Source organism: Heloderma suspectum, chromosome 6 (assembly GCF_057233095.1).
Source record: "Heloderma suspectum isolate Gila_16-S chromosome 6, 16-S_ref, whole genome shotgun sequence".
Taxonomy (NCBI): domain Eukaryota; kingdom Metazoa; phylum Chordata; class Lepidosauria; order Squamata; family Helodermatidae; genus Heloderma; species Heloderma suspectum.
In genome coordinates this window covers 116,435,251-116,462,945 of record NC_139463.1, presented here as the reverse complement: position 1 = coordinate 116,462,945, position 27,695 = coordinate 116,435,251, and the positions used below count along the sequence as shown (strand labels likewise).

The following is a 27,695-nucleotide window of genomic DNA, read 5'->3' as shown; positions in this document are numbered from 1 at the left end:
GTAGCCACCTTGAGTTCCATGATGGAAGAAAGGTGGGATATAAATTCAATCAATCAATGTAGCATTCTGTCCAGCAGCCAGGGGGTAGCAGTGAGTACAGCCACAGAGGCATTACTAGATTTGGGGCCCGGGCCCATATATGTACACACAAATGTACATAAAATTTGCATAGGTTGATTTATATCTAAATATGCAAAGGCAGAAATAATTCCTAGGAAGCCGGCCCATTAATTTCTCATCCAAATCGCTCAAAATCATCCAAATTGCTCAAAACAAATTCTTCAATTAATTTGCATCCTGCCTTAGATCATTTCAAACCAATGGAAAAACTATTTTCTCAGCTTAATTGCCATGCAGGGAGAGATTTGTGTGTGTGTGTGTGTGGGGGGGGGTACTTTCCCTCCCCAGCTGCAATCCCCGTTCCCTTCCATTGGCACTGATGGGAACTCAGGGCTCTGGGGAAAAGATCCAGGAGCCTGGGACCTCATGAGTACAGGGTAGCTGGAAGGTAGGTAAGAAAGGGTCGGCCATGAAAACAAATTGGATCTGGAATCCCTTATCTATAAATGAGAGCCATCATCTGGTTGAACAAATCTTTGTTGATCGTCTGAATTTTTAACAGTTAAATCTACATACATTTGCATATGGATTAAAATAATATGAAAGAGAAAGCATTGCTTTCTTTGTTTTTAAATGATGTGTGCTCATTTCGTAGCAGAGCACCATCTGTTTAGAAGTAGTGTTCATTCTTTTACCCATTGTGGAATGCCTTTCTTTCGAGCTTCAGGTTTTTGTATTAACAATAATTAACTTTTAACATGCTACTTGTTTAATGGGGGGCACCTTTTAAAAACTGACCAAATGGCTTTTAATCAGATCAAGTAAACTGATTGATCCGCAGTGCTATTCTTGTTCAGCTCAATACAGCTTATTCCCTTGTAAGTGCGCTTGGGATTGTAGCAGAGCAATGCTATGCATGTTTACTTAGAAGTACGTTTTACTGTATTCATTGGAGCGTATTCCCAAGTAGATAGCGCAGTGTAAATGTTGCAGACCTAGAGAGTAGGTGTATCCTCTCGGTATGTTTAGCCTGGAGAAGGGAAGACTGGGGGGTGGGTGGAGACATGATAGCACCCTTCAAATACCTGAAGATATGTCCTCAGGCAAAGATGTGGGCAAAGACATGTCCTCAGCTGACCCCAAAGGGCAGGCCTGGATCTTCAATTACGGGGGGTAGATTTTGGTTGAACATTATGTTTACCTGAGAGCAGTTGGAGGGGATGAGATTGTGTTTGATCCTCAAACCACTTGCTTGCGCGGCTGTTGCATCAGGGACCCCAAGTGATGTGGCGTTGTTTTGGTAGCAGAGTCTGTCCTTTAGTGTTTCCAAGCAGGATTCTGGGAAACCCGAAAACTCTCTTCCTCCTGCCACAGGGGCCTTGGGTGAGTTGTTCCACTGACAGATCTCATTTGATCGACTTTGTAACTCTGAAAGAAGAAAGAAAGAGGCCAACGGCCCCACGCTTCCCAAAGCCAATGCCCCATTAAAGGATTTTGAAGGAGCAATGCTGAAAGAAAGAAAGAACGGCCTTGCCCCCCCCCCCCCATATGGCCACTTCTTCCTGACAGATACTTAGGAAACGGGTTTTCGCCCTCCACCTTTTGGCGATACTTTAAAACAGATCTAATCTGCCTTGCCAACAAAGCACTTTTGTGCCAAGTTTAAAAATCTCCTTCCGTCCATCGAGCTAATGCTTTTTGGCATGGCGGCGCCTCTCCCCACCCACACACATCAGTTACGGATAATGCCATTTAGCGGCTTATGCGGTCAGGGCTTCCTTTGTCGCAGCTTCAGCCTGGCAGGCCTCCGAAGGAAAGGGCCCACTTCCTTCTCACAACGAATCTCTCCCTACCCCGTCCTTCACTTACAATCCCCAACATTCATCACAGCTCCTCTCCATCTTTCCTCTTGTGTGTCGTCCCTCCTAACTAGTGTTTTTTCTAGTGAGCGCGGATGCATTTTAAAAGGGAAAAGTGGCAACGTATTATTCACCAGTGAACGGACCCAGGGAATAGCCCTTTACGTTGATACAGCGAATTGCTGGACACATTATGCCTCCCTGTCTGAGGGAAGCCATGCTTCCTGGCACCCACAGACATGGGTCCTGCCATGGTGTGCCCCTGGAGCCCCCTGAGGGAGAGGTCTTACTGCCCCATTCCTCTTGAGAGCGGGCTGCCCCACGTGAGTGGGGAGAGAGCAGGCATATAAATCTGCCCCTCGGCCTACTAATCTCCCAGACCTTCAACTGTATTGACTGCGAAGCTACATGCTGGTTAGGAATGTCGGCTCCTACTGGCTGAAACTATATAGGCTTCAACCATGTGAACACATTAAAATTAATTAAAATTAATGCTTTTAAAAAACAAAATAAAGCCAGAGGGGCACACCCCTAGAGTCCCTTCAGCGTGCATGTCAACTTTCAGGTCTCTAGGTTTCATGGTCTTGGCGTGATGGTGGTGATGGCTGGACGGACGGACACACATCCCCTTTTGTTGTTATAAACAGTCAAGCCCCTTCTATCGGAGGAGAGGTGCATGTGTTTTATTCTTGTGTGTCAAAAGGCCTGGCATCAGCACAAGGCTTCCTGGAGCAGCTGCCAGGGCCGAAGACCCAAACAGGCTGCCCTGCTGATGCCTGCCTTGTTGTCCCCCTTTGAAAAATGGTCTGGGTCTAGCAGCAGCCATTTTAATTTCCCACAATGCCTTGGAGCAATGCTACAGCACGGGCATTGTGGGAAATTAAAATGGCGGCTCCAGGACCCAGCTTTTGGGCAATGCCAGCAGGTAACCCGGAGGAGGCCCACTGGTGTAGGAGGGGACACGCTGGAGGGCACTTTTCCCAGGGCCTCCTCAAACCTGGAGCTGGCCCTAAGGATCAGTACAAGAAGAGCCCTGTTGGAACAGACTGACAGTCCATCCTATTTTTTAACTGGGGTTAGCCAGATACCTCTAGAAAGCCCACCAGCAGTAACGGCAGCATGAAGGGAACAGACCCTCCCCTGCAGTTGTTCCTAAGCAACTGGTATCCAGTACCTCTGGACACTGAGGTTCCATTTTGCCCTGACGGCTAATAAGTGGTGACTGATCTCTCCTGCATGCATTTGTCTAATACCCTTTTGGAGACATCAAAGTACAGCTGCTTGCACCACATAGGAACATAGGAAGCTTATACCGAGACAGACCACTGGTCCATCTAGTCCAGCAGTGTTGACACTGACTGGCAGTGGCTCTCTCGGGTTTCCAGCCCTATTTTTCCAGCCACACCTGGGGGTGCCAAGATTGAACCTGGGACCTTCCGCATGCAAAGCAGGTGATCTACCACCGAGCCACAGACCGTCTGCTCTGGCTGCCAGTTCAGTACATTAATTGGCACCTGAGTACAAAGTGTAACATCAGAAGTACCCCTTGTACCCCGATCCTGAGCACATTTACTCAGAAAGAAGTCCCACACAGCTCACTGGGACTTACTCCTGAGGAAGTATATAGGACTGCAACGTTAAACTCTCCCACTTTCCTGAACTTGAGGTCTCCGAGGGTGCTTCCAGGCAAAGCTTTTATTGTGTCTATGGGATTGCAGCCGTATAGACGAAATGACGTGCTGGAACACTGGAAGGAGAGCTAGCTGAGGAGCCAAAGAATAACCTTGCAATTTGATCTTTGGATCAAAGAACTGTCAGTCTAATTCTTTCTAGAAGGCAAAAGGAGAAGGGGACGGCAGAGGATGAGATGGCTGGATAGCATCACCGATGCAATGAATATGAACTTGAGCACGCTCCGGGAGAGAGCGCAGGACAGGAAGGCCTGGCGTGCTATGGTCCATGGGGTCACGAAGAGTCGGACACGACTGAACGACTGAACAACAACAATTATTTCTTACTTTTACAGTGTGTAAGGCAGGGGGTAATGCAACCTGGTGCCCTCCAGATGTTTTGGACTAGAACTCCCATTGACCCTGGCCATTGGCCATGCTGGCTGGGGCTGATGGGAGCTGTAGTCCAAAACATCTGGAAGGTGCCAGGTTGCCTGCCCCTGGTATAAGGTGTTGTTGTTGTTGTTCAGTCGTGTCCGACTCTTCATGACCCCATGGACCATAGCACGCCAGGCCTTCCTGTCCTGCGCTCTCTCCTGGAGCGTGCTCAAGTTCATATTCATTGCATCGGTGATGCTATCTAGCCATCTCATCCTCTGCCGTCCCCTCCTCCTTTTGAGGTATAAGGTAGGGGTTTGCAGAAAGTAGAGCTCCAGATTTTTTGGACTTCAACTCCCAGCATTCCAGGCCACCGGGCATGTTGGGAGGGCCTTCTGGGAGTTGAAGTCCAAAACACCTGGAAATCTACCTTCTGCCCACCTCTGGTACAAGGGGGCCGGTTAGATAGACAAAAAAAAAGAAAATCGAGCCAATTACAAATATGGCTGCCTGAGCTTCGCCCCCTAAGCCAGAATGGCTGCTTCCCTCCACCCCTCCCTGCCAGATTCACCCGAGAGCGTCAAAGCGGGGGCACGAAGCGGAAGTGCGCGATTCTTTTCTCCGTCCCCCAGGCGATACTTCCGGTTCCCTGCCTGGTCGTCTTTGTTGCTATAGCATCTGCCCGGTTAGCCGGGGCTATGTCGGACACATGGAGCTCGATCCAGGCTCACAAGAAGCAGCTGGACTCGCTACGGGAGCGGTTGCAGCGGAGGCGCAAGCAGGATCCCCTGGGTAAGAAGGCAGCTGAGGAGGAGACCGGGTTTGGATGGGAAGTCAAATGTCACTGATGGGCCATGTAAAAGCGGGTCGGGGGTGGGTCAGAAATCATCAGGGAGGGCAAGGGACATGAGAATTTGTGGGGCTAAGGACAGAAGAGGAGCCCTGCTGGGTCAGGCCGAAATTGGCCCACCCGGCCCAGTATCCTGTTTCCAACAGGGGTCAGCTGGGATACTTGCAAGCAGAGCAGTGATGGAGAAGCCCTCCCCCTCCTCAATTGTGTGATTCTCACAGCACCCGGAGGTTCACTGCCTTTGAATGCGGAGGTGCTATTTTGGCACCACGGCCAGGGACGTATGAAGATCAGCCCAAAGTGGGTCTGGCTAGTCCAGGAGTAGCCAAGTAGGTGCTTCCACGAAGCTCTGAAGAAAGGCATGCTGGCTGGGAGTTGTAGTCCCACACACCTGGAGGGCGCCAAGTTGGAGAAGGCTGTTTCAACTGGAGATACCAGAGACTGCAACTGGAACCTTCTGTGTGCAAAACACGTCCTCGACCATGGAGCTGGTGTTCCCCTTCCATAGCTGACCCTTGTGGCAAGTTAATTATGACTGTGTGAAGAAAGACTTTCTTTTGTCTGTGCTGAATCTACTGCCAACTCCGTTTTGTCAGGTTCAGCTGGGGAAGAGGCTGGAGGCAAGCCCTTCAATTTAAGGAGACTTCCCCACCTCCTGACCTAGGTTGGATGGAACCTCCTTGTACAGCAGCACTCTGCCTCTGAACACCAGAGGATGGGAGTTTCAAGCTGGCCACTGTTGGAAACTGGATGCTAGGCTTTGGTCTAATCCAGCAGTAATGCTGCTTTTCTGAAATGTTGAATACTAGATTGTCTGTGGGTGGGCTGAAGAAGGTAAAGCAGCAATGGTGTTGAGGGCTGACAAAAGATGGGACTGGGGGTGGGGAGGAGGGGTAGTGAAAGACGAGACAAGCTTTTTCAGGAAGACGTGTGATTGTGTGTTCCCTCTCCTAGACCTCAGAAACCCGGAGCTGGCACTCACCCCTCCCTTCCGCAGCGACAGCCCAGTGCCTTCGTCCATCACCCCCAGCACCGCCACGGAGCCGGGGGACCTGGTGACTGACCCTGAGCTTGAGAAGAAACTCCTTCATCACCTCTCAGACCTGGGACTGGCACTGCCCACGGATGCCTTGTCCATCTGCCACGCCATTTCCATGGTGAGCAGCGCGGCAGCAACGCCACTGCTTGAAGTCGACATCTTCTTCTTCTTCCACCCTGGCCCTGTCCTCATCTTGGGACATCCTGCATTCTTCCTGTTGGGTCTGTTCACATTTAGGGATCCCGGGGGATTTGGGAATTGGTGTGGGATCTGTTAACATCCTCGGCAGAATCCTGAGTGAGACTAGTCCACTTCGTTGCAGATATATTTGTGTGTGTAATGTCCCCCCCATCCCCCCCCCCCGGGGCCCAAATTTTAACTTTATTTTGAAATAAAGTTTAAAAAAACAAAGGCACCCCCCGCCCCCAAAAAGAACATAGAAAATCACTAATGGCATAGAGAAATTCACTAATTGTAATTCTTAGTTTATCACGGATACACTTGTGGAACAACACGAGCAGAACAGCTTAAGTAGAAACCCAGTATCTAATGAAAGAATAACAATACAAGTTACATAGCATGTAAGGGGTGTGTGTGTTAATCAGAAAAAAATCTAGGCAACTGTACTTGCTTGGAACTTGATCAAAAGTTTGAAGGCTTTCCACATAGGATAAAATTAGGATTCTGTGCTTGTGGAGTAAGTTTACACATAATCGTGGTCTCCCAAACATGATCAGCCCGCTGCTGTTCAGTTGGTTGCTTTGGAAAGTTCCATTTGTGTCCTCTACATGACCTTGTAGCTGTATACAATTGCTTAAGAGGGTCTTCATGCATTATACGTAATGTTCGATGAACCATCGGTTCATTTCATGCCCCCTTGCAGCCATGCCTGTACAGCGCTGTGTATATCCTTAACGCTAAGGAAGCTGGTGCCTGAAACTGGGTCAGCCCGTTGGTCTGTTTAGCTTAACATTGCTTACAGCAGCCTTCTCCTACCTTGTGGTCTCCAGGTTTTTTGTGGTACGTCTCCCAGCATTCTTGACCATTGCTGTGCTGGCTGAGGCTGATGGGAGTTGAGATATCCAAAACATCTGGAGGGCATCATACACCTTGACTGGCAGTGGCTGTTTCTGGAGGGGGTCTTTTCTAGCTCTACCTGGAGGTGTCAGGATTGAACCTGGGACTTCTGAATGCAAGGCATGTGTTCTGCCATTGAGCTACGACCTCTCCCTGCTCTAATATGTGGCATAACCTGGCCTAGATGCTGCCATTCTATAAAATGTCTACCTACCTTTCTCTTCTATAATTGAGGTTCCTGCCAGTGTTTTTTGTCCCACTTTCGAGCGTTGTCCTCTTACCCTCCCTTTCCTCATCTGGCCTTTGATGTTTGGGTCTACAAGTCTTCGCATCCCTGGCCATTGGGGATGCTGGCTGGGGCTGATGGGTGTTGGAGTCCAAAACACCTGGAGGACAATTCAAAGCTGCCCTTGCGCGCACAGCCAGCCCGTTCCGTGAGCGGTCCCTGCCACTTGCAGAGCGACGATTCGGTGCTTCCGGGGCAACCCTAAACGAGCGGAAATGCATAACGGGGCTCTGCCGACCTGCGCCCTTCCAGAACTGAAACCTTGGAAATGCTAAATCATCATTCTGCAAGCAGTAGGGACCGCTTGCAGAATGGAATTGGCAGGGCTGGCCAGAAGGAGCGGCCAGCTCCGCTAGCAGATGGGCAGCATTGGATTCTGCCCCAGGTTGCCTCCCCCTGGCCTATGGTGTGAATGTGGCTTGGCCTTTCTCCCGTCCTGTTGTATTCTGGGGTGACGAGCCGACCCCTCCTTTTGGCGGGTGTGGTGATGCCTCCCACCCCTCTGATTGGCTTATTCTTTCTCCTGCAGCCCGAGGCCCCCGCCACCCAGCGGAGCGTAGAGAGCCTCCTCCAGAAGTTTGCGGCCCAGGAGCTCATTGAGGTGAAACGGGGGCTCCTGCAGGATGACGACGATGACCTGCCCATGCTGGTCACCTACGCCGACCACTCCAAGCTCTCCGCCATGATGGGTGCCGTGGCCGAGAAGAAGGGCGCAGCAGAAGGAGTAGGAGCCGGCGGGGTGAAGAGGCGGGCGGAGCAGGACGCCGGGGTTTCCGCCTCCGTGGCCTCTCCCTCGGCCTTGGCATCTTTGGAGCCTCTCAAAGAGCCCCCGAAGAAGTCCCGCAAGCAGGCCTCGGACTTGGATCTTGAGATTGAGAGCCTGTTAAGCCAGCAGTCCACAAAGGAGCAGCAGAGCAAGAAGGTAGAGAAGTCTGTGGCAGGCGGGGGTAGACACACTCACTAGTACAGGGGTGTTGAACCTCTTTTAGCCTGAGGGCCAAATTTCACTTGAGAGACATTCTCAGGGCTGCATTCCAGGGGTGGGCAGGGCCAAAGCCAAAAGGGGCGGGACCAAAATGCCAGCATCTTGTAGCTTAAAGCTTTTACTGCCAGTAACTGTCAGTCAACACACTCCAGGAAACAAAGCTTCAGGCCAACACTACTTTATTAGTAAACAATTAGCTTCTTTACAAATGCAGATTTTAGGAAACTTTCAGACTGCATAGAACCAGCTAATCCACACATCTACGAATATCAATAGTGGAGATGAAGTGGAAGTTAGAGAAGTGCCAGCAGTCTGGTCATGAACTTCTCGGCCAGACTCACTTCGCAGGGATGCCCCTCCCTTAGGGTGGCTCCCTCCTACACTGGCTTCCACGAGTGTGGCCAGTCTGGCGGAAGGTCTGAGCCCTGCCCCTAACTTTTCCCTTTTCGCTCTGCGACGGCCCTAGCGTCCCTCAAGTCACGCCCCTCACCCTCCTCCAGAACTTAAGTTCTCATGGTAGAGGAGCAGGGGAGCCGTTCAGCCTGGGCCATCTGTGTATCAAGGTCTTGGGAAAGTCTCGCCGTATCTGGGCTCACTAGGGAGGTTGCCTCCCTCTGTTCTGGCTGTTCCTGTTCTGATACTGAATCTGAGCTGCCAGACATCTCCACATGCTCAGATTCATTCCTGACAGTAACTAAGTCTTAGGAGAGGCATTTCAAGGCTTTTTGAATGGGGGGGAAAGCACCTAAACCCAAGAAAGCACCAGACAATTGGTCGGGGAAAGGGGAGATGGCCATCTGGGGTTGTCTTGGAGATTGAGGGCCCGCAGAGTTTCCAATGGGATGAAAGTGCGTGCGCGCGTTCTCTCGCTCGCTTGTGCGCGCACTTGTGCACACGCACATCTCCCTCCGTGGAAGAAGACAGGAGAAGGAGAATAGGGCTGAACTCTTCATAAAGAGCTGGTAGCCTGGCTGCTGTTTGTTTGCTTCTGACACATGCATACGAACGATAGCTGGGAGATGCATGCTGCAGGAGCTCCGAGAGGGGCTCATTGGCAATGTTTATTTGCAGGAGCTAGTTCATCTTTGTGCCACAGAAAGCCATGGGGTAGTCCATTTTGAACAGTTATCTATTTATTTTTAAGTATTTTTATCCCGCTCCACAGACAAGAAGGCTCCCGGAGCAGTTTACAAACAGTTGGTTAAACAAGACGATCGCTGCCTGCAGGCTTACCATCTAAAAAGTCATAACACACAAGGAAGAAGGGGCTGGGAGGGAAGAGGAAGAAATGAAGGAGTCTTTTAGCAGGGCTGTCAGAATGGCGCCGCTGCCCCTTCTCGTCTCCCTCGGTACATGCTGCTGGAAACATGACCAAATGCCTCTCGCTCTGTGAAACAACAACAGCAATATGGATGGGGACAAAAACCATGTTGGAACCATGAAGGCTGGAGCCTTTGGCTTATTTATTTCTTTACTGCATTTATATCCTGACTTTTGTCCTGTTGCAAGGAACCCAAGGTGGCTTACAGATAAAAGTATCTGTGCACAGGTGACACGAAAAATGCAGGAAGGCTGAGAAGTAGTATGGCTGTCAGTTGCTTTAAAAATATGATATGAGCACTTAATGCTGTCTTTCTGTCTCTCACACGTGCATCATCTAAAGGGCATGTATGAAATCTGTCTGAGCTCCCGAAGGTGCAAAAAGGGAGAGATGTCAAGGATGAACAGGAGACATTTATTTATTTATTTATTTATTATTCCATTTCTGTTGAACTGTTTTTCCTCTTGCAAGGAACTCAAGGTGGCCTATATGTTCCTCCTCCTCTCCATTTTATCCTCACAACAACAGCCCTGTGAGGTGGGTTGTGCGGAGAGTCTGCAACTGGCCCACAGTCACCGAGTGAGCTTCCATAGTCGAGTGGGGACTAGAACCTGGTTCTCCCGGCTCCCAGTCCAACACTCTCGCCACTACACCACGCCGGCTTAGAACAACGTTCCATAGGCCACACTTCCTTTGCCATCTTCGTTTCCACCCATCTGAGCTTGTTCTCTTTGCCTTTCCAGGTGAGCCAGGAGATCCTGGAGCTGCTGAACACGACAACGGCCAAGGAGCAGTCCATCGTGGAGAAGTTCCGCTCGCGGGGCCGTGCTCAGGTGCAGGAGTTCTGTGACTATGGCACCAAGGAGGAGTGCATGAAGGCCAACGACGCCGAGCGGCCCTGCCGGAAGCTGCACTTCCGGTGAGCCCTGGGAGGAGGAAGGCTTTGGCTGACTCTGTCTGTCTGTCTCTCTGTCTCTCTCTCTCTCACACACAGACACACGTACGTACATTCTGGAAGCAGTGTGCTGGCGCATGTGCGACTTCTGGGAATTTAGAGCAGGGAACTGTAGACCAGGGGTGGACAGAAGGTAGATCTCCGGATGTTTTGGACATCATGCCCCCCTGGGGGGGGGGGCATGTTGTGGTGTAGAAAGTTTCTCATTCCCAAATGTGCCTGTGGCTCCAAAGGAGACCCCTTGGAGACCCCTGCCTCACAGAAGACATTAGGACAGGGCCCTGCCCCAAGGAACAGTGCAGGGGGCAGCAGGATGAACAGGGAAGCATCTGCTGTAGTTTCAGTTACGCATAGTTAGGCTTGTTTACAGCAGGGACGGGCAACTTGTAGGCCAAGATATCTGGAGGACCACAACTCCCATCATCCCTCACCAGCACAGCCAGCGGTGAGGAATAATGGGAGTTGTAGGCCAAGACATCTGGAGGTGCACAAGCTGCCTGGGCCTGGTTTACAGATTTTGTGACACTTGGGCAAAGTAAAAATATTTGAGTTTTATCAAATATGGCATGATTTCATTTCCTATACAAATCAGGGACATATGCAGCAGAATTTGTCAAAGCCTTCTCTCAGATTATGGAAAAGACACTAAATATAGGTTGTTATTATGAAGAGCTGTAAGGAAAACCGCCAAGCAGCCGGTGGATTCCGCCTATATTTTTGTCTGTAAAGTAAACAGGGAAAATAGGTGGAGGGAGCAATCCTGTGGCCGCTAGTCAGCAGCGAGACAGCCATAGGATATGTGGTTTTCTGGGTACCGACCTTGCAGCCCACGCTCCAAGGTGGGTTCCTGGAGAACTGGCCTTCCCCCCGATCCGCACTGCCTGTGAGGCAGCGTGGAACAGCCCTGTGCTCCCTGTTCGGAAGAGGAGCGCAGAGCGGCCAAAGCGCAGTGTTCTGGGGCTGGGAAGGAGGAAATGCTGGACACAACCTATGTGTTGTCTGGCAGCCTCCTCCCCCGCTCCGCTTTCCCATGGCTAGACAGCCGAAATCGGCTGTCTAGCTGCAGATGCAGAGCAGGAGAAGTGCAGAGGGAATGATCCCCTCTGTGCTTCTCCTGCCCTGCATTGGATAGGCGGTCGCCTCCGAGTTGGAGGCGGTCGCCTATCCTCATCGGATTGGGCCCGAAATGAACTACCCTCTATCAATAACTAGATTGAAATTCAGTGCATTTTTTGCTTGTCTGTCTTCCATTTTTGGAAAATTAATCAGACTTATTGATCAATAGATACTGTAAAAAAAAAAACCATTTAGACCAGCCTTCCCCAACCTGGCCAGGGGGTGATGGGAGTTGTAGTCCCAGCACATGTGACATGGGAGCCAGGGAGGCGGAACCCACGGCTTTATGGGAAAAGTGTGTTTTGGGGGGGATTGATCTGAAGGAAGCTCAAGGCAGCTTTGAGAAGAGAGCTTATATTTCCCTCTGCCTTCTCCTTCTCCTCCTCCACCTCCTCTGCCAGCCGCATCATTAACAAGCACACGGACGAGTCGCTGGGCGACTGCTCCTTCCTCAACACCTGCTTCCACATGGACACCTGCAAATACGTGCACTACGAGATCGACGCCTGCGCCGACCTGGACGCCCCCTGCGGGCGGGAGCTCAGTGCGGGCCAGGAGCTGGCGCTGCCCCAGGCGGTGGGGAGGGACTCCAGCGTGGACCGCCTCTTCCCCCCTCAGGTATCTTGGGGGGTGGGGGACCAGTGTCGATGCGGGGGGGACCAGTGTCGATACGGGGAGGGCACGTCAGTCGCACGTGCCAGCATCCAGCAATGGCTGGACGAGTGGAACGATACATACATGTATATTTTTACTTTGAATGCGCCACGTGGATCAAGCTGCTTTGCATATATTTGCACGTTTTTCACATAGTTTAACCTGCCAATGGCTGTGGAAGCTCTTTTCCTGACGTACGTATGAGGTAAAATATAGACCTATAAAATAAAGATCCATCCAGTCCTTGAGGCCATGCAGTGAGGCCCTCCTGGTTGGAGCTGCATACTCCCGAGGTCCTCTCTGTATTTGTTCAGAGCAGGGCATGTAGCGTTAGCGCCCGCTGTGTGGAAGAACGCATGTGGAAGGTGCCCAGAGCACTGAAGACCCATTACCCTGGCTTCTAGCAATCCCCCCATAAGTCTCTATTCCCACTCCATCCCATCTTCTTTCCACCCTGCACATCCTAGTTTCCCAGTTTATCTCCTTGGCCATGAGGACGAGCAGCTTGCCTTTTAAAAATGAAAGAACAGCGGCCTGTAACTAAACTCGTGACCTTTTGTATAGCTTATCCTAGAGCTGCTTCTGGAAGACAGAGCGACAGAATTGTTAAAGATCAATAATGCAAATATATGCAAATGAGGTAAAACACCCTTGGAGTTTCCTCATTGCCAAATCTGGGATGTTGCCTTTTGGGGCAGGTAGTGGGGAATAAGCAGCACTCTATGTCTGTCTTAAGGAGTGCCTCCAACAACGCTAGGGACGCCGCTCACTGGCCTCAATAGGCCTTCTGTCTGTCCCATCAGCCAGGACAGCTAGGCTGGTGAGGACGAGGGAGAGGGCCTTCTCTGTGGTGGCCCCCACTCTGTGGAATTCCCTCCCTAGTGGCCTCCGCCCCCTCTGTGATGAGGTTCCACTGGGCTTTGAAAACCTGGCTGTTCAGGCGGGCATTTGGGGTGGGTTAGGGTTTTTTAGAGGAGTTTTGTTTTGTAACGTTGTTTTGTTCAGTCGATAATGTAAATTCGTTGTATTTCATGTTGTTATTAGTGTTGTATGCCGCCTAGAGCGGCCGGGTAGCCGGCCAGATGGGCAGCTAATAAATCTAATAAATAAATAAAATAGGTCAGGAGGAGGCAGAATGTAGATCTCCAGGTGTTCGGACTTCAACTCCCAGCATTCCTGACCGCTGGCCATGCTGGTAGGGAGCTGCATCTGGAGTTCTGCCTTCTGCCCGCCTTGGCTCTGCGGCACCTAATGTGGTCCCCCACGCACTTCCTCTCTCTCTCTCTCTGCCCACAGTGGATTTGCTGCGATATCCGCTACCTGGACGTCAGCATCTTGGGCAAGTTCGCCGTGGTGATGGCCGACCCGCCCTGGGACATCCACATGGAGCTGCCCTACGGGACACTCACGGACGATGAGATGAGGCGCCTCAACATCCCCGTGCTGCAGGATGACGGGTTCCTCTTTCTGTGGGTCACCGGCCGGTACGCCGCACACTGGGGAGCCGGGGCTGGGGGAATAGTGGAAGACCAAGGCCAGCTGGGGATGATGGGATTTGCAGCCCAGCACCTCCAGAGGGCGCCAGGGTGGAGGAAGGCTGATGACACCAACGTCTGTGCTTCTGGAGCAATGGTTCTGGGACATGAATGTTGGAATCCTGACATTCATCCATGGAGCTCAGGGCAGCGGACGCTGTGCAGTTCTCCCCGTTTATCCCCCCGATGATCCTGCGGGGTAGGTCAGGCTGAGAGTGGCAACCGGCTCGAGGGTATCTAGTGAACTTTGTGGCCTGGGGGAGGTGGGGGTGTCTGATATGAACCTGCATCCTTCCCGGTCCTAGTCTGGCATTCTAACCACTGCACCGCAGTGATGGGGGGGCCCTCAAGACTTCCAGGTGGGCCCTGCGACCTTGTTCTAGGGGAGGAAGTGCTCTTGCGAGGCCCCGGAGCACCGTCACCTCTGCCTGTCCCATTGTTGCCTCTAGCGGCAGACAGAGAGCTAGGAAGAATTCAGCTGCTTAGATCAATAGGTAAATAAGTCTTCCTGGTGCAGAGTGGTCTCTCTTTTGTCCCCTGGTGAACAGTCGGCAAGCATGAGGAAGGGACCAGTAATATCGTTCTTTCTTTCTCCATCCTTCCCCATCAGGGCCATGGAACTGGGCCGAGAGTGTCTCAATCTTTGGGGGTGAGTACAAGCTGGCCAGGGGGAAGAGTCTGTGTGTCGTCTCCCTTCTATGACCTCTTTTCCCCCTGTCCTCTCTGACTCCCTGACATTGCGTCTCCGCCCCCAGGTACGAGCGGGTGGATGAGATTATCTGGGTGAAAACAAACCAGCTCCAGCGTATTATCCGGACGGGGCGCACGGGCCACTGGCTAAACCACGGCAAGGAACACTGCTTGGTAATTAGGGGGTTGGGTGGTCAGGTTCAAAATCCTGGAGAAACAGGAAGCCCGTGGGGGCCTCAGGCAGGACATTTGACACAATAGGAATGTCACTTTTTAAATTTAATTTAAAGAGCAAACTACTAGTCCTCATAGCTGTTGAGGACAACTTAGAAATGACTGTGCCTTTCCCCATCTTCTCTGCCCCTTTCTTTTCTCTGCCAAGAAAAGCTTGAACACCCAAGTAATTTGAGAAAGGTAGATTGTGGAAATAGATCTCAGCTCACGGTGAATTGGCTTGTGGGACACAACAGCCCCCATGAGACTCTTACGTTGTCATTGGCACCACGCCTCTCTGCATTGCCCGAGGATCTCTCGGAGGACCTCCCCCCGCCCGCCCCCAGGAGCCATATTTCCCTATGATGCTGGGCACAGGCGATAATTTCATTGGCCAGAAGGTGGCATTCAGTGAGCCACGGCTGCTGGCCACAAACAGCCCCTGGGCTTTGGGTTAGAGGAAGAGGCTGTGGGGGCCCTTTGAGGAACACTACAAGAGAGGACACAAAACAAATCAATCTGCACTTCAATTGGCACTTACTCGTCGTACACCAGGGGTGGCGAACCTCAGGCCTGTGGGCCAAATCTGGCCCCCTTCTCCCAGTACCACTCCCTTTCCCCATCTGCTAATTGTTTGGTGATTTCGCAGCTTCCGTGTAGTTCGCCCCCCCAGCCCTTTCTAGAAGGGTGAAATACCTCTCCTTAGGCTTAGTTAGTGGCAGGCAGAGCTTCAACCTAGGGCTGTGCACAAACGGCCTCTCAAAATTCTCCAGCCTATTTGTGGGCAGAGAAATTGGGGGAGACAATGTTGCCGAATTTCTCCCAGGGGAGGAGAAATGCTCTCCACAGTTTCTCACAGATAGGGCTCACTATTGGCAGGGGTTGTAGCACAGGTTATTTCATTTTTCCTAAGGGTTTTTGGTTTGTTGCACTGCTTCTGTAAGTGGCAACAGCATCACCTGTGTTGAGGCTCCCACTTTTCTGAGGCAGAATTTGGATTTCTTTTGGTGGTATTTTTGAGCTTACCTAATCACTGTGAGGTGGCCAAGGGTGCTGTGTGTGCTTTTTCTCTCCCTATTACACATCTGTCCATTGCTCTGCAGCCTCCCAGGGCACTTGTAGTTTCTGGACTGAAAAAGCCGCATGGGAGGAATTGCCTCGTGACATTTTCCTCATGATGGCTTTAACTGGAGTGCAGGAAGCCAAGGAGGCTACAGGCTGCCACAGAAATAACTGTACAATGACAGACAGGGCACTCACACACACTCCTCAGCCACCTCATAAGCAAGGTCAGCCCAAGAACCCCAAACCCTACCCAACCCATGAGAATTTCTCCGAAATTCCTCCTCCTCTGAATTTCTTTTCAGAAGCAATTTCTTTTCTATCAACTGGAATGAGAACGGTCGAAAAAATGTGGGAGAAATTTTTGGCACGGCACTAGTTTAAACTGAAATACACTGGTATTTCTTATATTTTGGCCCTGTCCACACTGAAAAGCGAGCCCCTCAACTGCTTTCCCAAAGCTGAATTCAGGCCAAAAGAGGTTCAACACACCTGGCTTACAGTGAGCCCAGGTATGACTAACCCATCTGTCCGTCTTCTCTTGTGAGCAGGTCGGGGTGAAAGGAAACCCCCAGGGCTTCAACCGGGGCCTCGACTGCGACGTCATTGTGGCAGAGGTGAGACAGGAGCATTGGTGCAGTGCCACAGTGGACATGTGCCCTATGCGCCTTCCATCCCCCGCCCTTTTCTGTCCATAAGAAATTACACCTCTCCTTTCTCCACAGGTTCGCTCCACCAGCCACAAACCGGACGAGATCTACGGCATGATCGAGCGTCTCTCGCCAGGGACCCGCAAGATCGAGCTCTTTGGAAGACCCCACAACGTCCAGCCCAACTGGTGAGCACTTTGCCCTGGACCACCATTTCTCCAAGCGACAGGTTTGAAGTCTGTGATGCCCGCGCAGCCCTCGTTTTAGACCCGTGAAGCCCGATGGCGTTTCTAGGCTGTGCTTCAGTAATGCTGGCTTCTGCCGCCGCTTTTAAAATTTGGAAATGCGCCTCTCCCTGCCTCTCCTGACCGGATTCCCTTCCCCGTATCTTCCCCCAATATTTCTCCAAGTGGAGGCCAGCGCAGGTTCGTAACGGCCAGGCGAGTTGCCTCCCATTTATTGCCTCCAGGCGGAAGAGTCTCCCCCATTTCTTTCAGGCTCTGAATGTCTACTGTCAGAGCAGCCCTGCCAGATCAGACAGGGCATTCTAAATCAGGGGCGTCGAACCTCTTTCGGCCCCAAGGGTTGAATTGCATTTTGGAGAAGCTCTTTCCAGTGGTGGACAAGAGCCCAGAATACCAACATATTTTAGCTTAAGGGAATGATCCTATGCATGTTTAGGCAGAAAAAAAGTCCTGTAACTCCCAGCATGCCCCAGCTAGCTATGCTGACTGAGGCATGCTGGGAGTTGTAGGACTTTTTAATCTAAGCATGCATAGGATTGTGCCCTTAAGCTTTTACTGCCAGCAACTATGCCTCAGAAGAGGCAATTCAGCCTTTGAGAACAGAAGGGGGAAATGGCACAAAAGCCAGGAAACCATCAAATGACTTTGTGGGGGGCACTTGGGGAACCTCAGAGGGCTGCATTTGGCCCCTGGGCCTGAGGTTTTGCACCCCTGCTGTATATCCTTTAACAACCCCTTCACTCAGCTTTACAGTGCGACTATTATCCAGGATGTATAAGTGGGAGAGCATCCAAAATAGACCCCCAAATGGAGAGAAACATCTCAGGGTGCTGGAACAAAAGATTTGATTTGTTAAAAGCCCGATGTGTTTCAGCCTATTTTTATTTTAGGCCTTCTTCGGGAGGGGGGGTTATAAAATGTCTGCAGAAATTCCTATAACAAAGGCCTCCTACTGTGTTGCCAGTGAATTGTAGTAGGAGACATTTGTTAAGAGGAATTTTTGCAGACGTTATAACCCTCTGAAGGCAGCCTTAATACAAAAGTAGTCTGAAACGCATTGAGCTTTTTACAAATAAAATCTTTGCTCCAGCATCCCAAGATGTTTATCTCCTTTTTTGTATCCAGGATGTAGACCTGACACTGTTAGCCTTGAACAGACTTCAGCCATGGATTGAACCCTCCCTCATCACTTTTGGCCCCCCTTCCCCTAACGCTCCTCTCTTGCCCCTAGGATCACTCTCGGCAACCAGCTGGATGGAATCCACTTGCTGGACCCGGATGTGGTGGCCCAGTTCAAGCAACATTACCCCGATGGCATCATCTCCAAGCCCAAGAACATGTAGTGGGTGAAGAGACTGCCCCAGTGCTATGGACCAAGGCTTGTTTGCTCTGCTGCAGGGGGTGGGGTGGGGGGTGAGAAAAGGTGTGTATTCTAATCTTTAGTTTTTTAATTAAATGGATTCTTTTTCCGGAACAGAGAGTTTGGAAGAACATGTCAGGGAATCACCGGTTGCTGCCAAAGGAGCGGCTTTCCTGCGTCGGCCCCCATTCCGTGATATGCAGTCCCAGGGGCACTATACTCCTTGCCCCCAGATTTTCAAATTCAGCCTGTGTTGCAGTAAGGCAGGGACGGGGAAAGTGTGATCCTCTAGAGCAGCCTTCCTGCTGTCCTCCACACGTGTTGAACCACAACTCCTCTCATCCCCAGCTAGCACAGCTGGCTGGGGGATTATGGAAAATATAGTTTGACACATCTGAAAGCCACCTGGTTGGGGAAGGCTGCTCGAGGTGATACTGGGCTGCAAATCCCATCATCCCTTACCACGGTCTATGCTGACTAGGGCTGATGGAAGCTGTAGTCCCAACAGCAAGTAGAGGGCCACACATTCCCCCACCCCTGCAGCAGAGAGACTGCGTCAGCCCTGGGTGGAGCGGTCTTTTCTTCCACCCACACGCACACAGTACTGGAAAATGGGCAGGGCCAGGAGTAGCGTATGGGAGCCAACCGCAGGAAGCACAGCTGACCCAGGAGAGGCATGCGAGGCCTCTCCTGATTGTTGCCCTTGCGACCTGGGGCTAATGGGAGTTGGAATCCAAAACAGCTGGTGGGGGCAGGCTGACCAAGCACAAGGATAGGGAATGTGTGGTGCTCCAGCTGTCAATGGACTGCAACTCCCACCAGCCCCAGGGCAGCCTTGCCAGTGGTGAGGGCTGGTGGGAGTTGAAGTCCAACAGCTAGAGAGTGGCACGTTCCCCTTCCCTGTCGTAGGGTATGGGATGTCGTTCCCCAATATTACTGTCCCAAATGCTAATGGCAGGAGAGGGGGACCTAGAATCATCACCACCCATAATGGTATTTCCCTACAGGCATCCGCCCCAAATCTGTGGCTATCAGGATCACGCCCCTCCTGCAAAAGGGCAGGAGTCTTTTCCCTGGCCTTTTTTTTTTTTTTTTTTGGGGGGGGGGGCTGCCCTCTGAAAAGGAATGGGAGATCAGGGAGCCTAATCCTGCTCCCCTCTCCAGGTTGGTGGTGAAGGATTGAGGGATGCTGCACAAGGCAACGAGAAGGCCCCTGCCTCCTTTCTGACTTGGAGCCAAACGGGGCAGGCAGGCTTGCTCTAATTCTGCCGTGCTCAGTATCAATTTCTTTAGGCTCAACTGCAGTATAGGACTGTTGACTTTTTTTTGCAGGCTGCCAGAGGGCTCATTTCAGCTCTGTGCTTGTTGGGTGCTGAGACGAAGCCCCAGGTTGGAGCTCGAGACACACAGGCTGATCTGCACCTCTATGCCCAAGCGGCCATCGAAGCTTGGAATGGCCATCGAGCCCCACAGGAGGCCCACGTGCCTCTGCCCGCCCAGCTTGAAAGCGGCAACAAGAGGCCAAGGTTTGTTCTGGTCCTGCGCTTGTGCCTAGCGGACACAGAGCCAAAACAAATTACATGCTTTGGCCCAATCTGGGGGCTAGGAAGGCAGCGATCTTTCCCTCTGCCACCACAGTGGTGGAAGCCGTGGCAAGAGAGCTTAGGGAACTCTGCTCACCTAGATGGTGGTGGTGGGAGGGGATTGTGTGAGCAAAATGTATGGCTTCTTATCCATCATCTACATCAAAAAGGAGGCTGTTACCTGCTGCTTCCTCACCATCCATCACTACACTACTTTGGCTAACAGAGGGATCAGGGCCCATCACTCCACCTGACCACCTCAGAGTAGCCGTTTTGACATCCTTCTTGGAAATGGTTTCTCTTTACCCCGTCCCCGTATGGGAGAATTCCATTCACAGATTTCACCCCACTCCTTCCTCTGCCACCACAGTCTCCTCTCCATCATCACTTATCCCCAAGAACTACATGGCAGGCCCTGGCCAATATCCCTTGTCCAGCTTTAATCGGCTCCATCACAGGAAACATATCAAGGGATAGTGTATAGAAAAAAAAAATCAGCGGGGGGAAAATAAGTCTGCAGCACCCAAACCGTTCCCTCCCACCCAGAAGGGAGGATGTCTTCTCTTGATGATGGCCTCTGGATGATGAACAATTCTGCTGCACGCCCCCCCCAACCCCCCACAGTTGCATGGCGATTTTGTTTTTTGGTCGTCCTTGGAAAAGGTGTGCGTGGGAACACAAAACTGTCGCTTTCTTCTCCCCACAACCACCAAAAGGCTGGGGGTTATTTCACAAAGACAACATTGTTATTGGAATTGCGGGAGGCCAGCCAAGCTAGAAACACATCCCTGCAAGAGAAGAGGCGGCAAGTTAGAGGCAGGAAGATTCAAGCAGAAGCTGCATCTACCCTAAAGTGCATTAGGAAACATTTTTCTCCCTCTCGCCTAATACTAGAACTCGATGGGGTCATCCCATGAAGCTCATTGGTGGGAGCTTGAGGAAAGGTAAGAGGAAGTCCTACAACACATGGTTGAACTATGGAATTCACCATCACAAGATGTAGTGATGGCCACCCATTTGGGTGGCTTTAGAAAGGGACTGGGCAAATTCCTGGAGGAGAAAGCTATCAATGGCCACTAGTCCTGATTGCTCTGTACTACCTGCAGTACCAGAGGCAGCGAGCCTATGCACACCAGTTGCTGGGGAACATGGGCAGGAGGGTGCTGTTACACTCATGTCCTGCTTGTGGGTTTCCAGCGGACAGCTGTATGGCCACTGTGTGAACAGAATGCTGGACAAGACAGACCCTTGGTCTGAACCAGCATGGCTCTTATGTACCGCAAGGGGGGGAAAGGGGCTCTTTGACTCCAGAAATGTATACAGGTGTTGTCAGGAGTGCCCCAGCGGCCTCTTTCAGTACACTCCAATAGCCAACTCAAGACACCGAGGAAAAGATTCTTTTCATGGCTTTAACCCTTTTACAACTTAATGACTCTTTCAGATGCTAATCATCAGTGACTAAGCAATGAACAGCAGAGTAGCCTATGCTCCGGGTAGGCAATTGGTCCCCATTTGAAGGAGAATCACTGAAAACCCTGAACTTATGGGCTAGGGAGAGATCCTCCCTCTTTCCCTTGGGTCCATGGGACACGGCCGTTGCTTGCACGCCAAACGGGCGCTACACGCCTCCTTTCCGCGCCCTCCATCGCTCGTCGCTCCCTGCGTCTGCGTTGAGTGTCTAACAAGCCCCCCTCCTGCACCCTCTCACTGCCTGGGTCACTATCTATCTCAGGAATGCCAGCAGGAGGAATCTCTGCCAGCTGCTGTGCCTGTGAGGGATGAGCTGGCTCCTCTCCCATGGATTGTTGATCCTCCTCAGAATCAGAACTGCTCTGGGGTTCTGTCGGCTCAGTTCCCACCCTGACAGGTGTCTTGCAACTCCCAAGCACAAGAGGAACCTGCCACAAAGTGTTGCAGCATGCCATGTCCTAGTGGAACCGTGTTCATGATTCTTGCCAGGCAGCCATACACCTCAGGGATACAACATGTGTAGCACTACAGCTCCCATCAGCCTCGGCTAGCACACCTGGAGGGCACCTAGCTGGGGAGCTTGAGCAGAGCATGCCATTCCCCCTCCCTCCAATTTTCTGTCTTTTCCAACTGACAATATTCCATGGTTACTGATCTTTCTCAATCCTCATTAGGCTTTCCAGCGGGAGGATGTATGTTGGCCCCTTAGGTTTTCTTAAAAAGCTGTTTTGCAGTTCTACAGTTCTCAAGTGTTTCCTGAGCATGCCTGAGCCTCCCGCTTGTCTGTCAGCGGGCCTGGCTTGGCTCCAGGTCTGTCAGCACTCAGGACCCAGCTTTCCTGTTAGGAGGGAGGGATGACACAGCTATTGCTCTGCTCCCTCCAGTCTGGCCTTGCTGTTCACCTTTGTAGCATAAAGTGCACCAGCAATGTGATTAGTAACAGGGAACTGGGAGAAAAAATTTCTCCCTGACCCCACTGCCTAGCATGCTTTCGTTATCTTCTCCCAAACCATGTGGCTTGGCTCATTTTGTTTGAGGCAGCTGAAACTCCTTTGCTCAGATTTACGTGAGCGGGACCGGTGGCTGTACTGCTTAGCAGACTCCGCAATCATCAATAGCAGCATATAAGGCTTCAGATCACAGGTGCTAGCTGTTTTAGATTCAGGGGTTTTTTCACTTCAAAAAGAAAGTTAAGTGTCTAGTCCTCACTGTTTGTGGGTGGAGAGGAAGGGAACTGCCCAACTTCTGCTACCAGACTTGCAACTGAGGAGATCTCAATAATGAGTTTAGGTTCCACCCAAGCCATTTTAAATTGCAACCACTCCTCTCCTTCCCTACCCTTGTAGCCCCCGCAGGCGGCTAAAGCTTGAGGCCTGACAACAGAAAACATCCTCTAGCTTGCCCCTATTATTCTGGCGCATTTGTTTTGCTGGAAACGTAACAGCATAACCCCCAGGTTCAGACAGGCCTGCAGCCCACCCTCACACACCTGCAGTGTTTAACCACACACTCGTTGCTGCAATATTCGTTGTCCCAGTCGCTGTTGGCCACAGGGGGGTTGTCACAGCCAGCCCGGATGCAGCGAGGCCGGGGGGACATGGCCACTGGCGATTCGGACACGAGCTCTACGTGCATTGGCGTCGGAGACTCCACCTGGTCGGGGCGGGCGGGCGGGGGGAAAACAAAAGAAAGACAGCCCTCATCAGTTCCATCCAGGCTTGCAGCTAGGGCAAGTACAGATTTCCTCCAAGCGAGCGGGGGCAGGTGAGACGGAAGCCTTTGGAAAGAGGAAGTGAGTGGCACTCTCTTCTCCTCCTCCGCCCCTTTCGGGTCAACAACCTTAAAAATGGGGTGGCTGGTAAATCTTGCGGATTTGCAACCTGACTGACTTCAGTTAGCAGCCTGACTGAGTCCACTTAACACCCCATGTTGGTTGGTGGGAGTTTACTTCAGCCAATGGAAATGTGAAGGGAGGTACAGTCCTCTTTCCTGGGCCAAGGCTCCCCCCCCCATGCTAGCTTTCCACATGCAGGGAGATTCCAACATGCAGGTGAGTGATGTCTACGTATAGAGGGACTGTGCCATGAGCTTGTTTGAATAGGTCCTTGGGGCATTCCTTAAGACGGGTGTCAAACATCTTCCAGCCCAAAGAACAAATTCGATTTCAGAGAAGTCCTTGGGAGCCACACACCTGTGGTGGGTGGGGCAAAAGGGGCAAGGCCAGAATACCAGCATGTTTTAGCTTAAAGCACTTATTGCCAGTAACTAAGGGCGCATTCCTACGCATGTTTGGACAGAAAAGAAATCCTACAATTCCCAGCATACCCCAGCCAGCCTTTTAGAATGGGAGAAAAAATGTGCAAGATCTGGGAAGCCACCAAACTGTCAGCAGTCAGAGGAAAGGTGATGGGCAGGGAAAGGATCATGTCTGTCTTGGGAACCCAGTAGGGCTGGACTGAGATCTCACACGGGCCAAATTTGGCCTGTGGGCCAGAGGTTCTGCCCCTCTGCTGTCCAAGGTGCAGATCTGTTCTATGCAGAAACCTGCCTCGCATAATCTGTCCCTGCCTCCTCTCTCCAGTTCTCTTGAATGGATGGGGCAAGTGGCTTGGTGGTCTGGGTAGTCACAATGAGACCCTCAATTGCAGAATGGGGCTCTCCAACACCGAACAGAAGACAGAGGAGGAGGATTATCAGATCTGAAGTTCTATGCACCCTGTTATTTCGGAAACCAGCTCCCAGGTTCAACCAGGCCCACTTTGCTAGAATGACACCACGCTGCAGCATGGAAGCTCCAGACATTACAGGTCATGCGTTCCCTTCTGTAACCTTCAGCCCCTCATTGCAGACGTAAGATGGGCTTTTTTTGCAGGAAAACCTGGTGAGCCACAGGAGTCCAGCACATCCTCAGAGGTACTCCAGATTAACCTATTTGTCCCACGTTCCCTTCTCCTGCAGCCCCCAGAGGCCTTACCTCTGGCACCACGTCAACCGGATCTGGGGAAGCGTGGAGCTCGGTGCCGGGCCGCTCGGGGCTGCCTTCTTCCGTCCGCAGGGCAATGGGCTGGATCTGCAGGGCAGGCGGGGGCAGGATCTTGATCTGCAGGGGGGGCGGCGGTTGCTGGAGGTTGAGGCGCACCTTTTGCTGGAGGGGGGGCTGCTGCATGGCCTGGAGGGGAGGGGGCTGCTGCAGGATGGCGACCGGCTGGGCCGGGGGCTGCTGAGGCATCTGCTGAAGGGGCGGGGGCTGGAGCCGGGGCAGGTGCATGGATGTGGCTGCCGCCGCTGCCGCCGCCAGGACCGAGCGGGTCACAATTTGGGTGGTCCCTGTCCCGGCCTGCAGCTGCCCCAGCTGGATCCCCCGCGAGGTCACCATGGTGGCCGGGATGACTGTCACCACACCCCCTTGCGAGGTGACTGCCAGCGAGGAGGGCAGCATCTGCTTGGGGATGATGATCTTCGTGATGCTGGTTTGGCCTGCCGACTGGGGCCCTGCGCCCGACGTCACCACCACGGTGGGCTGGGCCGGGACGATGGCCGGAGGAGGGGGGGGGCTCTCGAGCGCCGGTGGGGCAGGCGGCGCAGGCACTGGTGGAGAGGCGGACTCCACCGCAGGGGCCGGCTGATCGGGGGGCGAGGAGATGGGGTCCAGTTCCACCGTTTCAACTATCGCCTGTGGAGACAAAGCGGGAAGAGGAGGTTAAAAACCCAGCCCAGCTTCCCACACGTTCGCCCTCTGGTTTCGTCCTCGCTAGAATTCGGGGAAATAAGCTGGCAGAGGCTGGTTTGCAAGCTTCAGGGTTGGTTTGTTTTTGTAAAAAAGGAAGAAAGAAGTCCACACCATGAAACGGGAGGAAAGAGAAAATCAAAGACATAGTAGGTTTGTCAGGTTTTGAGCATTTGGGGGTGGGGGGACGACTCATCCTCTGCCTCCCCACCCACCAAGGAGTGTTTGCAAGAGCTTCCCTCTCTAGCCCTGCCCCACACAGAGGGGGCAGGGAGGAAAGGCATAGCTGTTCCACTCCCGAACTTCTTAGGAAAAGGGTGGACAACAGCCTAGGAGACAGAAGCAAGCAGGCATGTCCTGTTCTGTCCACAGGCCAACAAGAACCAGTTGCTGGTTATGCACCCTTTTTTGCCCCTCGTCACAAAGACAACAGACCGGGCCATCAAACAGAGCAGCAGTGCATGGGGTTTGCACGCTGGAGGTACCAACTTCATTCCTCGGCACCTCCAGCTAAAAAGGGTCTGGCAGCATGCGATGGGAGAAGACCCTTTTTGGCCACTGCCGGTCGGAGACCATTCTGCGCTAGATGAACCATCAGCTCCATCTGGTATAGCAGGGGTGTGGAACCTCTTTCAGCCCAAGGGCCCAATTCCGTTTTGCAGAAGCTCTTGGGGGCCGTGTTCCAGGGGTGGGCGGGACCAAAATATTACCATACTGTAGCTCAAATCTCTTCCTGCCAGTAAGTAAGCCTTAGGGGAGGCATTTCACCCTTTGAGAATGGGGAAAAGAACATGCAAAAGCCAGGAAACCACCAAACGACTGGGGGAAAGGGCTGTGTGGCCTTCTGGGGAACCCTGGTGGGTCAGACTGGGACCCCAAGCAGGTTCGACTTGGCCCACAGGCCTGGAGTTCGAACACCCAGGTGTGGCTTTCCATGTCCGTTTCTCCTCCATCCAAGCGGGCAAGGAAGTGGGATGCAAGACAGCATCAAGCGAGCTCTCCCAGGTGGGAAGGAAGCAAAGCTGGCAGAGGCAGGAAGGCCCGCCCTTCGTACCTGGCACTCCTGGTTGTCACGATAGGCCGCCAGTGCTTTCAAATATTCCTTCTTTGCCGCCTCTGTTTTCCGCTTGTAAACCTGCAGGGGAAGAGAAAGAGGGCTGTTGCGGCGGGTACTGGATTCCCACTGAAACCTCACCGCTTCACTGGCCGCTTCCACCATCCCCTCCAGTGCTTGCCACGGGGCTCTTGGGCCCCCTGCCGTGACTAGCAGGAAGCAGAACGACCGAATGGCCACCAATGTGCATGGCTTTAAAAGGGGATTGGATAAATTCCTGGAGGAAAAGGCTGTCCATGGCTACTAGTCCTCATGGCTATGTGCTCCCTCCAGTACCAGAGGCACTGGACCTATGTACACCAGTTGCTGGGGAACATGGGTTGCACTTATGCCCTGCTTGTGGGTTCCTGGTCAACAGCTGGTTGGCCACGGTGTGAACAAAATGCTGGACTAGATGGACCCTGGGTCTGATCCAGCAGGGCTCTTCTTATGAACAAAACAAGGAGGTGCAACCCAATAGGACTGCTTGTAAGTAGGGCTGCAAAAACCAGTTTGATTAACTGGTCTTTGCATACATGAGTTTGATTAAGAAGAAGGGTTGCACACCACTCATGTAACATGTATTCAAAGAAGCCCGTCCTACATTCCAACAGGTCTAGCAAACCATGAGCAAGTTCAAAGTATCCTAGCAAAGCAAACTACCACGCGCACTCACATTCGCACACAGTGAGATGGCATGTCTCAAGCATGCGTGTCAGCTGGGACGGAGAGCAGTTCTACATGCACGCAGAGGAAGTCCCCTTGGTTGCCGACATCGTGCCTGTCTGCCGATGACCAGGACTTGCAAGTACTTACATTCTCGGCCCTTCAGGTTCCTCCTTTGACTCACCCAATAGCCGGGCATTCTACTTTTGGCAACGCCCGTCCAGCCCAATGGCCAGCAGTTTTATCTCTGTCCCTCACCCTGGTCAGGGCTCGTTCATGCATTCAAGCACTAGGTCAGCCCTCCTGGGTCAACTCATGCACTATCTCTATACGCTGCCTCACACAGGGAACGTAGGGAGTTTCCTCACTTTATCTTCTCCTCCAGATGTTTTTCAGTCAGCTGCTCTTATTTTTTCTCCGAAACCCACATGCCATGCACTTTTTATACTGCCTTCAGCCATTACTTTCACATTCACACTTCCTGATTCACACGAAACAGGTCAAACAGATATAAACAAATACAAAGCAGACCCAAAGCCTGTCTGAATATAACAGATGGCAACCAGCTAAAAAGGTCCCACAATTCATCGGTCTGCAGATTTAAAGTAGACGAAAAGTTATTTTTTTAAACGCACATAGTTACTTGAAAAACTGCAGGCAATTTAAGAGGACTTCCTGCCCGTCTGAGGGAAGGGGGAAGCATTTCCTATGACCATGGATGCCTTATCTAAAAATAAAGGATGATTTCTTGAGAACTGTTTTGTTTTTGCTCCTATACAGATTTCAAATCAGCCAAGCAACTACAGTTCCTTGAATCAGGCAACAGCAACAGGCCAGTTTGCACGATCACCACAGCCCATCATACCTAATTTAAGCTGCGGTGGGTTGTGGAACGTGGGGGTGGCCATTTTGAATATTCCACACCCGGGCAGGGGGTTGCCATGGTTTGTCGTGTCATCTGAACGCAGGTGACAGGGGTTGTTTGAGGGTTAAACAACCCTCATATAGCCCATGGCCTGTTGTAGGGTTGAGGATTTAACCCTCAAACAATACCAGCTGCCTGGGTTCAGACAACACGAGAAACCATGGCAACCCCCCACTGGGGGTTCAATATTCAAAATGGCCGACCGCATGCACCACAACCTACCGTA

General features: G+C 51.9%; 2 protein-coding genes across 4 annotated transcripts in view; one reads left to right on the top strand and one right to left on the bottom strand.

Annotated features, from left to right (window-relative positions):
• Positions 1-1,385: 1,385 nt before the first annotated feature.
• Positions 1,386-22,228, top strand: METTL3 (methyltransferase 3, N6-adenosine-methyltransferase complex catalytic subunit). 3 transcript variants are annotated; one of them, XM_084806323.1, is made up of 12 exons: positions 1,386-1,443; positions 4,600-4,759; positions 5,772-5,974; positions 7,749-8,141; positions 10,269-10,444; positions 11,998-12,214; positions 13,547-13,734; positions 14,396-14,434; positions 14,541-14,649; positions 16,302-16,367; positions 16,476-16,588; positions 17,877-22,228. In XM_084806323.1, exons 2-12 carry the CDS (start codon positions 4,666-4,668, stop codon positions 17,986-17,988), a joined length of 1,710 nt encoding a protein of 569 aa, XP_084662449.1. In that variant the 5' UTR covers positions 1,386-1,443; positions 4,600-4,665; the 3' UTR covers positions 17,989-22,228. The 3 variants fall into 3 exon arrangements, with proteins under 3 accessions (XP_084662449.1, XP_084662448.1, XP_084662446.1); XM_084806322.1 differs by lacking the exon at positions 1,386-1,443 and having other exon boundaries at positions 4,000-4,759; positions 14,541-14,632; XM_084806320.1 differs by lacking the exon at positions 1,386-1,443 and having other exon boundaries at positions 4,000-4,759; positions 14,541-14,632; positions 16,302-16,588.
• Positions 14,554-27,695, bottom strand: part of TOX4 (TOX high mobility group box family member 4) — a 27,819-nt gene continuing 14,677 nt past the window's right edge. Inside the window, exons 6-9 of the mRNA XM_084806324.1 lie at positions 25,840-25,920; positions 24,033-24,731; positions 22,548-22,711; positions 14,554-20,376 (exon numbers count right to left, since the gene is read on the bottom strand). Coding sequence (XP_084662450.1) covers positions 20,313-20,376; positions 22,548-22,711; positions 24,033-24,731; positions 25,840-25,920 — 1,008 coding nt within the window. The 3' untranslated portion in view covers positions 14,554-20,312. The remainder of the gene's footprint in view (positions 20,377-22,547; positions 22,712-24,032; positions 24,732-25,839; positions 25,921-27,695) is intronic.